Consider the following 18,665-nt stretch of genomic DNA (forward strand, 5'->3'; position numbering starts at 1 on the left):
TACAAACTTTCTATACATACTCAGGGGTAGCAAAAGGTAAATTAGGTAATTAGGTGTTTTCTTTTTCTTTTCTTTCTTTCTTTTTTGATAGCCCCGAGATGAAAACCAGGGACATTTTACTACAGATCCACATCCCCAGTCATTTTTATACTTTGAGACCGAGTCTCACCAGGTTGCATAAGGCCTGGATAAGTTCCTAAGGCTGTCCTCAAATTTGCAACACTCCTGTCTGAACCTCTGGAGAAGAAATGATCAAAGGTGTGCACCACTGTACCTGGCTGTAAGTTGGGATTTTTAACAATGGAAATGCAACCAGACTTTTAAAAAATCCACTTCTTTCTTGCCTCTTTAATATTAGTCCATCCCATGTGACTCTGAATAAATAAACCTGGGCCTCAGATAAGTGAGCACATGGGCTGGGGATGTGGCTCAAGCGGTATCGCGCTCGCCTAGCATGCGTGCGGCCCGGGTTCGATCCTCAGCAGCACCACATACCAACAAAGATGTTCTGTCCGCCGAGAACTAAGAAAAAATAAATAAATGTTAAAATTTTCTCTCTCTGTGTCCCCCTCTCTCTCTCACTCTCTCTTTAAAAAAAAAAAAGTGAACACATCATTTCAAAGTGATACACAGAGAGCTTTGGTGCTGAGGGAGCACACATGTCAGGCTCAAGGGGCAGGGAAGGTCCCTGATGGCTGAGACATGCTCCCTCCTGGTCTTGCTCCCTGAAAGCTCCCAGGATCACCCTCCAAGAGATCTGGACCATGACTCCAGTCTAGGAGGCTTTTCAGGTTTGCACAGCTCTGCACTGGGGTGGGTGTTTCTTATGCTCTGGGAGAGGTTTCGCTCCTTCACACTGTGAGACTAAAAGGGCAGGAGTCACTGCTGACCTGGCCCCTCAGCACCAGCATCCACAGGCTAACTGTCCACCTGTCTTCAAGGAATGGGAACAGAGCATGGAAAAAACAAGTTTCCAAGGAAGTAGCTGTCTAGATGAGGCCTGTTCCAGGAGATTCCTCAGACCAGAGGCCCCAGCAGCTTCCCTGAGAGGCTGTACCCCACACCTCAGGCTGTCCTCTAGGAGGAACTGACCCAGGGCCTGAAGTTCTGTTCACCCTGCAGGGACCAGGGCAGCTGTGGGCACCTTGTGGCAGCTCCAGGAGAGGACAGTGGCTGAGGACATGGGACCCTGTGAGGCATCCAAAAGGAACCTCTGCCCAAGAAATCTGACATGGTGTCTACGCCTAAGGAAGATAAAAGGAGAAGCTGTGAACTCAAGTTCTCTATACAGTTGCATCTACATCAAAGAACCTTCAGAGTACTTGACTTTGGCCAACCAGACCACCATGATGGTGCAAAGGCAGGGTTCTGTATGGAGAACAAAAATTATCTTGGGCTATCTTAAGTCCTTTCATAGCCAATTATCTTAATTTCTGTATCAGACCACAATTCTCAAAACTTCTCAGAATATACCACTAACCTTACCAGATGCCTAGTCTCCAAAATCTACCAAAGCTCAGAATGCAATAACAGACATACAGAAAAAATTTTCTTTATTTTTTTTCTGTACCCCATTAATCTGATGTTCCTACCAATGCAATTGGTTAATGTAGTGATACACAAGTTTCTTTTATAAAAGTTCATGTAGGCCAGACACAGTGGCACACAACTGTAATCCCAGCAGCTTGAGAGGCTAAGGTAGGAAGATTGCTAAATTCAAAGGCAGCCTCAGCAACTTAGTGAGACTATAAGGAACTTGGTGAGATCACATCTGAAAATACAATGTAAAAAGGGCTGGGGATATGGGCTGGGGATGTGGCTCAAGCGGTAGCCCACCCGCCTGGCATGCATGCAGCCCAGGTTCGATCCTCAGCACCACATACAAACAAAGATGTTGCGTCCACCGAGAACTAAAAGAAAAAAAAAAAGGGCCTGGGGATGTGGGTCAATGTTTAAGTGTTCCTGTGTTCAATCTCTGGTATATTAAAAAAGGAAGGAATGAAGGAAAAAAGAAAGGAAGGAAGGAAAGAAAGAAAGAAAGAAAGAAAGAAAGAAAGAAAGAAAGAAAGAAAGAGAGAGAAGAAAAGAAAAGAAAAAAGAAAAGAGGAACACATACATCATTCAGGGTAACTTGAATCCATGTTCCTTAGTATGGTCATTAATATTTGGGTTAAAATGAAGTATGTTTTGTAGCTGGGGTTGTCAATGCCTTTAATCCCAACAGCTTGAGAAGCTGAGGCAGGAGGATCACAACTTTCAGGCCAGGCTGGGCAATGTAGCCAGATCCTTTCTGAAAATCATATTGAAAAGAGCTAGGGATGAACGACAGTACATGAATCAGACATTATTGTAGTGGCATCCCCTTCCTTCACAGAAAATTTTAACTGGGTTTCTCCAGAAATTTTCACCATGGGCTAATTTTAGGACTGTCAACAAGAGAATGTCCACAAAAAAGTTCAGTGTAGATAAACTTCCTATTTTCGTGTTGCCCTATTTTCGGGTGGCTAGTATGGGAGAAATTAGCACTCCAAGTGCTGGACTCGAACTCCCCTTACTAGTTTTTTACACACTTGTATGCAGTATAGTAGTTTGTAGAAATGTGCAAACAAGGCCTCTGGCCTTGAGCTGGGATTCACAGAGAAATCACCAACTGGGCACCTTGGAAACAGCTGGTGGGGGAGGAAAGAAAGGGGAGAAGAAGCTCTCCCCTTCTCAGGTGCTGTCCTTGAAGGGTTAACGTGGCTAGAACAGTGAAAGAAAAAGCTGCTTTTATGTGTGTGATGTGACAACTTGACTATGGTGACTCCATTTTGTGAACTCAGCCATGACACTCAAAAAGGTCATGACTGGGGCAGTTTGCATTCTTTTGTTCATGAAAATCCCCCAAGAACACAGAATGATCTATGTGCCAACCAGAGACTAACTGACCACAACTTTCCGGCTTGCTGGCATTGCCTGAACCTCCAAATGTCCCTTTTGTGCTTAAATATGGAGCCAAGTTAAGGCAGGGGCCCCACTCTGACAACCTCATTCTTTCAAGAGCAGAGTGTCTGCCACTGGCCAGCAATAAAGGCTTAACTGGAATGAGACTGTGTGGACTGAGAGTTATTTGTGGGTCTCAGTATTATAATGTGAACTTCTGAGTCCCTCCCCTTACATGCTGGGTATAAGATTCTGAAACCACCTGAACTCGGGGTTCAGGGGATAAATTGATTGATTACAGCAAAAGCAGTGCCCTCTGAGACTGGCTGCAGCCAGATAAAACTCTTTCTGGCTATCTTCAGTGCCTTGCCTCCTTTGTCCCTACATCATCATTTCCCTGTGTGCCTACATGACTGCACGACTGGGGTGACTCTACATCATGGACTATCAGAAAGGGGAGCAGTTATCCTCCATTGATGCAGCCCAGGATTCCATATCCCTGGGATCTATAAACAACCTCTTAATTCCCTTTAAAGCAGTTATTTTGATCAAACACAAGGAAGTGTTAAGTGATTATTCTTTCCCCTCAAGTATAACATTCACAAATAGAAAACAAATGCTTTCAAAAGTGTCCTTCTTGCCAGGGACAGTGGCACAGGCCTGTCATTCCAGATATGTGGGAGGCTGAAGCAGGAGGATCACAAGTTATGGCTGAGGGAGGGAGGGAGAAAAGGAGGGAGGGAGAGAGGGAGGAAAAAAGGGAGGGAGGGAGGAAAGGAAGGAGGGAAGGAGGGAGGAAGATTTTTTCCAATATTTCACTAGATGAAAAGTGACAATTAGCGGACGGTGTGCATTTGGACCGAGTGGGAAGAACGGACGTCTGGCCGAGGTGTGAGGTGGAGGGAAGGTGGGTTTAGAGGCAGGAGGCGCCTGCAATTTGGGGGACCTACAGCAGCCTCCGGAGGAGCTCCCCTGGGAGGAGGAAGGTGCATTTGTGGCCCTGCTTCCTCCACGTTGGGAAGAGTGGGTCGGGCCACCAGTAGGGAGCAAAGGGGACACCAGGGCCCTGAGCCGCCCTTCCAAACCCAGGGAACCAGGGGACAGGGCCCAGGGCCACTTGACAGCGTGGAATCCGCCGCCCTCCGCAGCTCACCCCCGCGCCGGGCCCCAACTCCGCACCTTCAGCCCCGGTCGCAAACTCACCATTTTTGGCTTCCGTGGTGACCCGGCGTCGTCTGGAGGAACTTCCGGGCCCCGAGATCCCCGGGGACACCGGCAGCGGCAGAGTCAACTGGGTCACTGGAACAGAAACTCGGCCAGAGAAGGAGTAGCCCGGTGGGTGCGGAAGAAAGCCCGCAATGTTGCGGAAGCCCGCCCTTCCACTTCCTCTGCGCACTGATTGGACAGTTCCCCCAGCATCCCGGATGGATGGGCTCCAGGCCCGCCTCTGCATCGTGACTGACAGGTAACATCATCCAATCACTGCCTGAAATTGGGTAGAGTGACAGATTCTTGGCCCCAGCCCTTTTCAGGAGGAGCTTCCTGGCTGTGCTGGGAACTAATCCAGGTGAAAAGCCTTGGCTTTGCCTCTGGTACAGAGGTGACACCTGGCGCTGCTTTTGGAGCTTGGCAAGGCCCTGGGTTTAACCTCAACACAAAAACAAAGCGCAGCTTCTCGGGGAGGCCCAGGCTGGAGGAGCCCAAGGTCAGAGAGACCCTCTCTTAAAATAAAAGGAAAAGGGTGGGATGTAGCTCAGAGGTCCAGGTTAAGCCCATTGGGTTTATTCCCCAGTACCTTTAAAACGAAAGAACGATATTGCATCTATACATATATTTTTTCACTCAGCTGATGCGACCTCAAGCGACTTAGAAAGACCAAGTCTCCAAATTTCTGAAACACTATTTAAAGATATCATATATATGACCCATACATAATATCTAAAAATGAGAACAATTTGAAAACTATTTTAGTAATTCTCATCACCTCCCGGCCTCTGTGGCTTTGAGGAGGCAGCCTGAGCTATGAAAGGAAGCCATTGGGGTTGGCTCTGATGCTCAGGGTTCCATCCACAGCAGAGAGCCTGGGCGAGGAAGGAAGGCAATCCTCCAGGGCAGCAATGTGCGGTGGAAATTAAATGGGTGCCTTGTGCTTAGTGTAGATGTTCTACTTCGACTGTTAGGAAGTCTTGTGCAGAGACCTGACTCTGGGGATCCCACAGGTCTGGTCAGGTGTATGCCCCAATATCAAACAGAAAAGGTCATGATGCAAAGCAGGAAAGGAACTTTGACCAGTGCAGCTACACCAGGAAGACAAGGAAACCCTGTCCTTATGCTGTCTTCAGGTGCTGACAAGGACTTTGAGGTTTTATAGAAGGATAATCATAGGCTGTATGCACAGGGGAAATTGTATCTAGGATTTAGTATTATCTGTAGGATTTAAGCTTCAGGCATCTGTTCTTATAACATGTCTGTGAGCTCACGCTCACTTGCCCCCTTGACACATGTCACTCTATTGCACAGACTGGAGAGAGAGAGAGAGAGAGAGAGAGAGAGAGAGAGAGAGAGAGAGAGAAAGAGAGAATTTTTTAAGTTTTAAATTTTTTTTTTATAAATTTATTTTTTTTTTAATATTTTACTTTTTAGTTCTCAGCGGACACAACATCTTTTGTTGGTATGTGGTACTGAGGATCCAACCCGGGCCGCACGCATGCCAGACGAGCGCGATTGAGCCACATCCCCAGCCCGAGAGAGAATTTTTTAATATTTATTTTTTTAGTTTTCGGTGGACACACATCTTTGTTTGTATGTGGTGCCGAGGATGGACCCCGGGACGCACACATGCCAGGTGAGTGAGCTACCCATTGAGCCACCTCCCCAGCCCTTCCTTAATATTTGAAGGCAATTGGGAAATTATATCTTTGCATCACTGGATTCTTGGTCTGAGGTCATCATGATCTGCTATTGAAACACAAAAGGCATTAGTAGAAAACATACTATCTCAGGGACATAACCAACTTGGAAGATCCAGGTTATTAATATTATTATTCTGCCAAACACTCATCAGAAGACTCTTCATCTTTTCTTGATTTATTGGGAAGCCTTGCACTTGGCAATGGTAGCATGGACATGTTCATTTGGCGTGGTGCTTCAGCCTTTCCACAAACCATGGAGCAGATGGCTCAGTCACAATATTTATTACAGTGGATTTTTAGAGCATCTTAACTCAGTTCTAAGTTTTGCATCAGCATTTATCTGACTATGAAAGATCTTGGAAGTAATTTAAGTCAAGCATTAAGAAAATCCACATGTTGTAAGTTTGAAACAGAGCCATAAAGACTGTACCACAGAAGCAAGGAATAATATTTAAAGTAGTCACTTCAAAGATCATGAGACCGGAGCTCGGCTAGGTCTGGTTCATTGGCATGCACCTGTTTCAGACCCCAACATGAACTTCAGCAGAGTGCAGCTCTGAAATACCAGCCGGCAATAACTAGCCATGCCATAAGGTGAGTTGTATTCATACAGGCTACAGGATATCATCATCCTTTCTCTTAATTCCCATATTTAAGGAGTCTGTTAGGTGCTGAGAGCCATTGCCAAGTAGAAATGACACATCAATATTTCCTTGCCAGTGTACCCCATGTTGCTTAGAGGAAGGACTCATGGAAATGGATTTGCCTTGGACATTCGCTGTGACATTGCATGTATGTTTGAGAAAGGTGACCCTGCTCAAGGACCAGGGTGGATCCAGGTTTAGGGTGTATCCTGCAGGTTTTAGGAAGTATCCTGCTCCTTGGGATTAGGGCGTTCCTGGTTTAGGACAATCTGGGTTTAGGGCAGTTCCAGGTTTAAGGTTATTCCTGCTGGGAATAGGGTGGGGTATCCTGCTGCCTGAGTTCCCCTTGAGTTCTCCTGGAATTCAGAAAGTTTTTGGGATTAAAAGCCTGGTGGAGTACGTGAATGGGAGCCTAGAACTGGGATTCCCCCAGAACGTGTTTGTAGAGGGCCAGTGTGAGTTCGGGAATAAAGAGTTGCTGTTTGAATCTACAAAGCTGTGAGTGGCTTGTGATCTTGTGCCCAGCCAGACTGCTGCAGTTAGGTCAATCAGTGATGTAAATATTCTGAAGGCAGAAGACAAACATCCTTTTGGGTGCCATCTCACTGAGGGTTAGGGTATTACCAATCAATCTCCAGGTGCCAGGCATCCTCCTGTAATTGCTCTTGTCCATTCTAGGAGACCAGCCTAAAATGCATCCACTATTTCTAGACCTCTTGTGTTGTACTGACCAGACATTTGCATAATACTTAGGAATACCCAGGAAGAATACTTAGGAAAGGTGCCAGTTTCTATTGTTGAATGATCAGGGCAACCATGCATTAGTGCATACCTTATGTAAACACCTGGCCTTTATAGAAAAATTCTATTTCCACAAGCTTTCTATTTGGACAGTTGTCCAGATACATAGTCTTAATTTCAAAGGGTCAGCATGATTGTCTGGTTTAGGTTTCTCATATGCTGTGTTTTCCTCAAATATAATCCCAGACAACCTGTTTACCACAGGATCAACATATAACTGACCACTACAGTCAGCATGATTAATCTAGTTTCATTGGTGGACTTTCCAGTCCACACCACAATGGACATTAAAAATGGATCTGAGGGCTGCGGTTGTGGCTCCGTGGTGGATCGCTCACCTAGCATGTGCGAGGCCCTGGGTTTCGTCCTCAATACCACATAAAAAAATAAACAAAATAAAGGAATTGTTTCCATCAACAACTAAAAAATAAATTTTAAAAAATAGATCTGAGAAATGGGTCCATAGAAGTCTCTTCATACTTTTTACTTATCTGGCAAGCTCATGAAGCTGCATGGTTGTAAACTCTGCAGTTGGAAGGTTTACCTTCCTGTGTCAGGTTTTTCAGTCATGATGACCAGTTTAAATTCTATCTTTTCAAATCTGATTTAATTTACTGAATCATGTTCAGCAGCAGTGAACATGATTCAGTCAATTCAGCAGCAGTCTCAATTTTTTTTTTCTTTTTTTGGTGGTGGTGCTGGGGATTGAACGCTGGGCCTTGTGCATGTGAGAAAAGCACTCTACCAACTGAGATATATCCCCTGAGATTCTCAATATTACAATTAAGGAAAAAAATAAATATTTTGTAAGATCTAGTGTGTACCTCTGGGGTCCTGTATTCCCCCTTTTCTTTATTTAATAAAACTGAGTAAAGGCTTGGCATAAGCCATAGTATCATCAGTTTAAGTTATAGATAGTAGTAAAGTATTTAAATGATTAGATTTACCTTGTGTTAATTATTGTAATTTCTCAATATATACTAGTTGATATATCCTAACAATTTAAAAGGAATCCTCAATTTCTTTCTGAGAGAAGGTCTCACAATATCTTTATGTCTCAGAATATTATCCTTTAAATAGATGTCTCTCAATTGTCTTTTTAAAAATATGATTAAGCACTATATAAATCCTACCATATTTCTATGAATAATAGGTCCAGTGAGAGAACTTCTATAATGTCAATGAATTTTCAACAAGGTTTGCAACTTTTATTGCTCAAAACTAACATACAACTTTAATTTAGAGAACCTCCATCCTAAAAAAATTCCCAGATCTCAAAATTATTCAACAAACAAAATATGCAAGAATGAACAGTCTGTGAATCAATCAAACTTAGTGTCCAAGGAGAATTGTGAAAATTGGAATCTAAGTCAGCAGTTTAATATATTTAGTGTTTAAACAAGGATGTGAATTTATTCACCAAAATTAATCCTTGCTTTAAACAATAAGAATCACTAGGCAATAAAGACCTTGCTTAAAGGAGTTAAACTTGACATTTTAATAGGTCTTTATCATGTCAAAATATGAACCAAAATATTAGTTCACTTCACTATCAGCATAGATAGCGAAATCAGGGAAATGGCCTGAAATATCCTTGAATTAATCGGTCAAAATTTTTAGTCAGTCCAGTGCATATAAATATTTTTTTACATTTATCTATTATCTGTCTAATTAATAATATAAAAATATTTCTATTTAGGAAAATATTTTTATCATTAAAATCTAGAATATACAGATCTTGGTTTACCCAAAGATGATTTCTTTCTTCTTAGGACCTCCAATGTGTGCTTCTCCTCTGTTGAAATTCCTTTTAGAATTTTTCCTGGTTATACTTTGAAATAACTTCTGAAAACCTTAGAATCTTTGTACCTTGATAAAAAGAAATATCAATGAGGACTGGGGTTGGGGCTAAGTGGTAGCATGCTTGCCTGGCATGCATGAGGCACTGGCTTCGATTCTCGACACTACATACAAATAAATTTAAAAAGTAAAGGTCCATCAACAACTTTAAAAAATATATTTTAAAAAAAGGAAAGAAATATCAATGAAAATATAGTTAAAGTCCTTGGATATTTCTGTAGATAGTTAATACAATATACATAACCTATAATTAATACAATATAATTGATTAACTTTATGTAACCACGTGGATGTTAAGATATGTTGGATCCATTTCAATTTGTTCTCAACTAGGACTGCACGCTTGCATGTGATGTCACTTGATGTGGCTGATGATCCTTGTGTATACATTTACTTATTTCTTGTAATTACACAGTCAGGAACAAGAATAAGGATTTGGGGATCATCCCAGGAACATGGCTAGCTTTGTTTCTGCGACAAGCAAATGCATCCCCATAACTTTCAAAATCAAAAGCCAAGTGTGAGACAGCAACATTTAGCAACATGACCATAGAGAGGAAAAGGAAGGGTCCCAAGGGAAGCTGCTGAGGGGTAAGAAATCAAGTTTTTGGCCTTGAGAGCAAGTCCGGCTTAGGGCTGCAACGAACAAAAATGTGGAATTAGATTTTGCCTGCAAAAGATCTTTTGTTGGCACTTACAGATAGGTGTTCTGAAAAATGCAGGCTCTGGGCAGCTCCAGGTAGCAGGTCTGAAACAGGAAGTACAGGTTAGCAGCTAGAAGGTGGGACCAGAAGTCCTGTGTGAGTGACAGTTGGAAGGACCAATGGGAAGCCTGTTGAAATGCAGGAGGCGGGCCCAGGAAGCCAGCTGAGCAGCCAGGCTTGGGAGGTTACCATGATGATGGAAACAGCTTGGAGCCCGCTGCCCTAGAGCTTCCCTATCTGGTGGCATTCCATTTGGTTTGTCTGCATTCCCCAGGCCTGGGAGGGATCCCATGGCTGACCTGCACTTTCAGCTTGTGTCCTCCTGCCTTTGCACTTTCCCTGGCAGCACGTGGGACTTTAAAAGTGAGCTTTAATAGCAGACACCAGCGTTACTATCAGATGTTAAGGCAGTCTCTGGATTCAGCCATCAGACCCAGTAGGGGTTCAGTACAAACTGAGTGTTCACACACACAAAAAAAAAAAAACAGAAAAATAAAACTTACTTCTCTATGGGAAAAGAATCCCTGTGTTGAGTCTCATCACAACATTTTCCTTCCCTGTTTTCTCACTCTCCAAGCGCTGACTTCTAGTACACTCACCCAAGAAGTCTTTATCTGATATTTTAAAACATAAAGATTCATACAAACAATCTAAAAAAGTCCACAAAAGCACTTTCCCCATGGAGAGGACTCAGCAACACATCCCACTAATCATCTTAGTAACTCATTACATTTATTTAGAGTCTCTAGAATTATAAAAAAAGTTTTCTAAAGACAAAATATTCCCAGATAGTAAAAAGTTTAACCTCACAGATTTTTCTTCTGTCTAATTTACTTACTTTCTACAATTCGGTCCACGATACTCTACAATCCTAAGCGCTCTTAGCTTCTGGAGAGAAATTCCAAACGAACTGAATTTTTAAAACTCACCCTGGAGTCACCATATGGGCAACCAATTGTCGCATTCCTCATGACTAAAACACTCAGGGTCACTCCAGGTGAACTGAGCTGCATGAAATAATCACACAAAAGACAAAGACAGAGATACCTTTTCCTTTGGGTGTTTTGATGGCTGCTCGGATCTCAGGGATCCATGGAAAGAGAGAGAGAGAACACACACACACACACACACACACACACACACACACACACACACACACATGCTGAACTCTTTTATTGGGGAGAAGCCATTCAAGTGAGGCAAGGGGTCAGGATTCAGGGGGCTGAGTCTAGCTTTCTGTTGTCTGCTGCCAGCAGGTTGATTGACATCTAGGGAGGCCACACCCAAAGGCGCAGCAAGAGAAGGGAACACACAAAGGGAGTTTCCAAGGAACATTTTATCCCAAACAGGCCAAAGGGGTAGGATTGCAGTAGAACAGGTGAGTGTCGCTCAACCCCATTGGTGACTCATCTACATCTGAAGACATGCCTTTTACTTCTTGAGCTGTGGCAATGCCCGAGTGATTGATTGGAGCTTCTTGCTTCAGGACTGGAAGATGTGGGTTATTCAGAGTGATTCCCACAAATGGCCCCTGTGATGAGTGGGTCTCACAAGAGGCTTAGTTTCCTCCTGTGTGAAGGGGACAATGCTGTGATCCTCTTCGTATGTCTACCTGAGAAGTTGAGGTGCAGTTGGCATGGGTGTTGGGAAAAGTATAAAGGGCAGATGGGAACAGAGTTGATCTGGGTCAAAACAAAGATGATCCCCAGCAGAAGGCAATTCTGCCACCTAGAGTCTGTGCTCTGGGATCAGCATCCTCGTCATCCGAGTCTCTAGATCATTAAAGAAAACACTAGAGGAGGACAGAAGAGGAGCAAACAGTACCTGTGGCTGTGTGGCCCTGGCTGAGGACAGCACAGGGTTTGCTGCTGGGCGGTCACTTGTGTCCCGAACTATAAAGGAGAACTGTGCTAAAGACTAGGCCCTTCAGGGGCTGTCCTCTGTCTTGGGCTATGTTAGAATGACCTGGATGGCTTCAGTCTCCGGCTTCCTGATTCTCCAAGCTCACGGATTTTGTGGCCTCTTTCACTTGTTTCGTGTGATGCTTGGGACACTTTTGTACATGACAGGCTCACGTGTGCACTTTTGTGTGATAATAGCTGGATCACACGGGGCAGCGGGAGTGAGGGGACTGGCACACGGTTCTGAGGGAGGCCTCATGGAGACCCAGCCTCCCTTGCAGTCTCCTGGCCTGCGGGTCAAAGCCCTGTCAGTAGAAGAGGCTCCTCACACAAGGTCAGGTGCACCCACTTCCTCAGCAGCAGGTGAAGCTGGGGCCCACCGAGATCCAATCAGCATCTCCAGTTCTGAGGAGCCAGGAATACTGGCCAGTGTCTTCTGGGATTCCAGGAAGATTATGGAAAGAGATGTCTTCTCTCCTCCTAACAATGCTTTCCCAGCTCCTATTATGCTGGTTTTTTGGGGGGTGGGGGGGGGCTTTTATTTTTTTATGATTAGTTAATGCTAGAGTTGAACATGATGCTAACTCTATCCTTTACAACTTTGGAGTGGTTCTGTATCTTCACTTGCAGTGAAAGCATAAATGAGAGTCAGGCCCCATCATTCCTCCTCCAATTAAAAAATCCTGCAGGAGAAGGGTGAAGTGTGTGGGAAGGGCGCCCCCTGCCGGGCTCTTGCAGGAACACACGGCTGCAGAGTTGTTAGGGTCCCTGTTAGCCTCAGATTGTGTCACCTGAGCAGCAAGTGGAGACATACTCTAAGATCCCCCAGATTTCAGAGGTGGGGGTATTTGCACAGAGCATATCAATAACCTTTGGAAAAACAGGTGAGTTAAAATACCACTGCAGGAACCCTGTTCTGATCCAGGATAGGGGCAGCCTTACTGTAGAATCATCCCAATGTTCGGGACCGAAGGTTGACGATTGCCATTTTGAACTTCATCCTCAGGGAACATCATGAAACCAGCAGCCATATCCAGGGTTTCACAATTCTGAACTCATTTTTTAATTGGCCAACCATGATTTAATTATGAACTCACTAGAGTTTGCTATAATCTAGACACTAGAAAGAAACTAATCAAATATATAAGCTGTTCAGCAGCTTCTTTTTAAAAATATTTTCACATTAGAATTATTTGTATAATTGTAACTTAAAACATTAGTTAGTAAAATAATGATATATTGATGTATGCATAGATTTTGGAATGCTTAAATCTAGAGACTGTTTTCACATTCTTTATGGTGTTTGAAGAGAAAATTCTTATAAATTTGATGAGGTACTCTTTATCAAATTTTCTGTTCTTGCTGGTGTAGTGGTTCATGCCTGTAATTCCAGCGGCTCAGGAGGCTGGCGCAGGAGGATTGCGAGTTTAAAACCAGCCTTGGCAACTTAGTGAGACCTGAAGCATCTTTGTCTCTAAATAAAATATAAAGAAGAGCTGGGCATGTGGATCAGTGGTTAAGTGCACATAGGTTCAATCCTCCATACCAAGAAAATAAAATAAAAAATAAAAAATAAATTAAAAGTTGTTCCTGATTGTACCTTCAGTATAATTCTAAGACATATTTCCTCTCACAAGATCAACCAAATTCCCTCTTGTTCTTGCCCTGATAATTTTAGTAATTTCAGTATTTGCATTTCTGTGTGTTCCATGACACTAGAGTATATTTTGACACATTATACATACATGGAGAGTAACTTATTCTGATTAAGATCCCAGTCTTTTGGTTGTACATTATGTGGAGGAGTTACCCTGGTTTGTAGTCATATATGAACATAGGAATGTGTCCCATCCAGTCTACTCACTTTCCTATACCCTCCCTCCCCCTTCCCATAATTTCTCTTTGTCTAATTCAATAGACTTTTATTTTTTCTCCCCACACTCCATGTGTGTGCTTGTGTGTGTATGTGTGTGTGTCACATTTTCTTTATCCATTCATCTGCTGAAGAGCACCTGAGGAACCAGCCTCTACCTCAGAGCAAAGCCTGTCCAAGGAAGGGGGCATGACCCTTGTCTTTGGAAATACCCACACAGAACTCCTAGGCACAAATCCATCCTGCTGAGTTGTTTTTCTGCAAATAACAGGAGAGATCTGCTGCACCAGGTGTCCCTGATTCAATCAGGGACCATGCCTGCCTTAGGTTGTCTAATACTACATATGGTCCTTACCCATAATTGGATGGGCTGACCTGAAGGCATCAGCCTCCTGTCTTAGGTTGGTACCATTGCAATAGGATCTTACCTGTCATTGACTACTGGTCCAGCATACAGCCACACCTGTGGATAGGCCTTTGTACCAGCAGGGGGATGGGTTCTTTGCCTCAACTCTGTTGGCCCCTAAATTGTAGCTGAACAACCATCACAAGCAGAAGGGAGAAGGATACACCAAGCCAATTGACAGCTCCTTTTGGAAAAATTGTACCACGGATGACACCATCAGCAAAAATACCCCAACACTACCACAAGTTGCTGCACCAACAGATAGTTCACAATGCATATAAGTGATATATAGTCCAGGCAAATTCTGCAAGCAGTTCAGTGATAGCTATTGCAGAAGCTGTAGATTGGTTTTATCTTTGTCTTCACCGGCACTGGGATGAAGATAGGAATTCTGGCAATAATGGCTAAAGAAAAAATTATGTAACATTCAGAAGGCACTAAAAGAAAACAATTTTCTGAACAATTTACATTATCCTGAACAGAATTATTAAATATAATGAAAAGGAAAGGTGAAAGTAAACAAACAGATCTGTTAACCTCCTTTTTTGTTCACATATTAAAACAATCCTCAACAGCTGTTTACCCAATTTAAATTAAACCATTTAAATCATGTGAATAAGAAAAAAAAATATTTGGATCCATTTTTTCATAAGCGCTCATCATATATGCTATATGGATATATGTACATACAAACATACAACACAAAACACAAATGTGCACACATAATATAACACATACAACACATAACATAATAGTAAAGGCCTTATAACTTTTTACAGGTGAAATCTCCATTGCAATGTTTAAAAACTCTGTAGTCAAAAAATAGAACTGATCAGCAAAACATTAACCTAGGTCTTTATGAGCTCAAAAAACAAAATAGAACTTCATGATGTGGGAAAGGGCAATAATAAAATAGATATTGAAAAAACCATCCTGGTTCTGTCACAGATGTAAGGGTAGCTAAACTGGAGTTCTCGATATCAGCTGTTATGGATTTGAGCCAAATCATCTTCTTTTGGTCTGTAGAAATCGCTTTCGTTAATCTCTCTGGAATCCAAATCGGCTGCTGTTCTCCCTGTGGAAACACACAAACAGACCCCCAACTCCAGACAATTACTGGGTCAGGACCTTTCAATTGTCCTCTTAGAATGCCCATCCAAAGTACCTTGGGCTTATGTACATTTTTTTGGATACATATGCCTTTCCACAGCACTAAGCCCTGATGAATCCAAATTTAGAAAGTTTAGAGTAAAAAGGATTATTTTAAGTTTATCTTCGGGGAATATATACCCCATCCAAATTCCCTATTTTTACTTTAATAAGTACATTTTAATAGTTTGATGAGCTCTTTAAACTATGCCTTGTCCCTGTGGATTGTATAGAATTCCTGTTATATGAGTAATGCCAAATGATGAGCAAAATTGATTAAAAAAGGTAGAAGAATAACCAGGGGGCATTATCTGTTTTTAACTGTTTTGGAACGCCCACAGTGGCAAAATTTTGTAAGCAATGAGCTATACTATTATAAGTTTTTTCTCTGGCATGAAGGGAGCCCATCAAAAATCCAGAAGAAGTAACTGTAACATGCAAATATTTTAATTTTCCAAATTCTGGCAAGTGTGTAATGTCCATCTGCCAAATATGGTTAGGTTATCAATCCTCTAGGATTGACTCCAAGATTAACTTGTGGTAAAAAGGTCACACAATTTTGACATTGTTTTATTATTTGTCTAGATTGTTCCTTAGTTATTTTAAAACGCTTTTGTAAAGTATTAGCATTGAAATGAAACTTTTTATGAAAATTTGCAGCTTCTTCTAGTGTAGAGAAAATATGTATATCATGTGTAGTTTTATCTGCTAAATTATTGCCCAAACTAAGGGCTCCAGGCAATCCTGTATGTGCCCTGATACGACCTATAAAGAATGGATCTTTTCTGTCCCAGATTAGACTTTGTATAGTGGAAAACAAAGAGAAAACAGTAGAGGAAGGGGAAATCCTACCAGCATCTTCAAGGGATACTATAGCATAACTATATACTGACTATCAGAAAATAAATTAAATACCGAATCTTTAAACATCACAAAAGCTTGTAATACGGCATTAAGCTCTAACATTTGAGCTGATTGTTTGGGTACTAAAAATGTAAAAGTTTGATCAAGTGTAACTACTGCTGCTGTACTGTTATTTGACCCATCAGTGAATATATTTGGAGCATTCATGATAGGTGTTTTTCTTGTCATTTTTGGAAAAATTACAGGATGCAATGACCAAAAAGACAATAAAGGATTAGATGGTAAGTGGTTATCAAATGAAACATTAGATTTGCACATGATTATTGCCCAAGTATTTAACTCATTAGCTAATTCATCAATTTGATTCATAGTATATGGAGTAATAATTTTATTGGGAGAAATTCCAAACACTCCCTTTGCTGCTTTTATTCCTTTGAGTATTAATTGTCCTACGGCCTCAGGATACCTAGTAAGAATAGTGTTAGGAGAATAAGATAAATGTATCCATAATAATGGACCTTCTTGCCAAAAATACTCCTGTAGGAATATATTTTGTTGGTAGTACAATAAATAATAAAGGCAAACATATCAATTCTATCCAAATGCATATTTTCCATATATGTTTCAATGATTTTTAATGCCTTTCTTGCTTCAGGCGTTAACATTCGGGGTGAATTTGGATCTGATGGACCTTTTAAAATATCAAATAAAGGTCCCAATTCTCCTGTTGGAATACCTAGATAAGGCCTTATCCAATTTATGTCTCCTAATAACTTTTGAAAGTCATTAAGTGATTTGAGTTGATCTACTCGTATTTGAATTTTTGGTGGACGGACCATGGTTGAGGATAATAGAACTCCTAAATAATTAATTGGAAAATTTAATTGTACTTTATCTATTGCTATATCTAGATTATAATTTTTTAATAAGTTTGTAAGTGTGGCATAACATTCTAGCAACGTGTTTTTAGCTTTGTGTGCTAATAATACATCATCCATATAATGAAATATTTGTAGTTCAGGATTTTGATTTCTAAGTGGCTGGATTACTTTGTTAACATAAATTTGACACATAGTTGGGCTGTTAGCCATCCCTTGAGGGAGTACTTTCCATTCATATCTCTGATCAGGACCTTCATGATTTAGTGCAGGGATAGTAAATGCAAAACGTGGACTATCTTCAGGATGAATTGGAATTGAAAAAAAACAATCTTTAATATCTATAACTAAAACATACCAAGTTTTTGGCAAAGCAGACAATTGAGGAATCCCCGATTGAGCAGGTCCCATAATGACCATTTCATTATTAATGGCTCTTAAATCTTGCAATAATCTCCATTTACCAGATTTCTTTTTGATGACAAAAATGGGAGTATTATGGGGAGATACAGAAGGTTGTATATGTCCTTCCGCTAATTGTTGTTTGACCAGATCATGGGCTACTTGTATCTTTTCTTTAGTCAAGGGCCACTGAGGAACCCATACTGGTCTTTCTGATTTCCATGTAATTTTTATTGTCTCAGTGGCCCTTTGTGAAAATCCAACCCATGTCTGTCTGTTCCTTGATCTATTTGTCTTGGTGCTGCTATACCTTGTTCTTGTTTTTCTAATCTTTTTCCTTTCCTAAAACCTTGTCTAGCCATAATAGTGGGTGCATTTTGATTGATATTATTTGTTAATGTCAAACCTAATTGATCTAGGACATCTCGTCCCCATAAATTTACGGGAAGATGATCCAATACATATGGCTGTATAGTTCCTTCACATCCTTCAGGATCCTTCCAATCTAATACCATTGCACTCCTATCGCGATTAGTCGCCACTCCTAGGCCTCGAAGCGTTTGAGTGGCTTGGTGTAATGGCCAATGTTTTGGCCATTCTTTTTTTTTTTTTTTTTTTTTTTATTTATTTATTTTTAGTTTTTCACGGACACAACATCTTTGTTCGTATGTGGTGCTGAGAATTGAACCCGGGCCGCATGCACACCAGGCGAGCGCACTACCGCTTGAGCCACATCCCCAGCCCCTGTTTTGGCCATTCTTGACGAGAGATAATGCTAAGGTCTGCACCTGTATCCAGTAGCCCATTAAATTTATGTCCTTGAATATTTAGTTTTAGCATGGGGCGAGAATCTAAATTAAAAGAAAGCATAGCCCAATCTACACCTGTGGAGCCTAATCCCTTGGAACCTCTTTCTACAGCATGACTGGAAAATTTATCATGTAGGCTTGGTATTATTAGTAACTGTGCTATTCTATCTCCTGGTGAAATTATTGATATACCCTTTGGAGAACTGGCTATAATTTTTATTTCACCTTCATAATTGGGATCAATTACCCCAGGACTTATCATAAGTCCTTTTAGAGTAGAAGATCTGCGTCCCAATAACAAGCCTACTGTTCCTTTGGGAAGAGGTCGTTTTACCCCTGTGGGAATGATTTGAACTCCCATCTCTGAAGTTAGTACTGATTTGGCGGAGGCGCAGATGTCCAACCCTGCGCTCCCTCTGGTTTGTCTGATGAGGGATCTGATGTCCTGGGCACTGCCCTGATGGGGTTGCTGGGGTTGCTGGGTTCCTCTAGTGCTCTATATATTTGTGGTTTGGGGCCCCGGAGCATTGGGGCCCCCTG

General features: G+C 41.8%; 1 protein-coding gene and 1 long non-coding RNA gene across 3 annotated transcripts in view; one reads left to right on the forward strand and one right to left on the reverse strand.

Annotated features, from left to right (window-relative positions):
- Positions 1-9,157, reverse strand: part of LOC144371972 (uncharacterized) — a 30,656-nt gene extending 21,499 nt beyond the window's left edge. The window contains exons 1-2 of the mRNA XM_078035332.1: positions 9,027-9,157; positions 4,126-4,408 (exon numbers count right to left, since the gene is read on the reverse strand). Of these exons, the coding sequence (XP_077891458.1) occupies positions 4,126-4,128 (3 nt within the window). The 5' untranslated portion in view covers positions 4,129-4,408; positions 9,027-9,157. The remainder of the gene's footprint in view (positions 1-4,125; positions 4,409-9,026) is intronic.
- The window catches only part of LOC144371974 (uncharacterized), a 55,638-nt gene continuing 41,425 nt past the window's right edge, over positions 4,453-18,665 (forward strand). Inside the window, exons 1-2 of one of the 2 annotated variants that reach the window (XR_013432029.1) lie at positions 4,453-4,627; positions 5,566-5,767. This is a non-coding gene — a long non-coding RNA (uncharacterized LOC144371974). Of the gene's footprint in view, positions 4,628-5,565; positions 5,983-18,665 lie in introns of those variants that run through there. The other variant, XR_013432028.1, reaches the window with a different exon arrangement.

The sequence above is a fragment of the Ictidomys tridecemlineatus genome, chromosome Y (genome assembly GCF_052094955.1).
Source record: "Ictidomys tridecemlineatus isolate mIctTri1 chromosome Y, mIctTri1.hap1, whole genome shotgun sequence".
NCBI lineage: Eukaryota > Metazoa > Chordata > Mammalia > Rodentia > Sciuridae > Ictidomys > Ictidomys tridecemlineatus.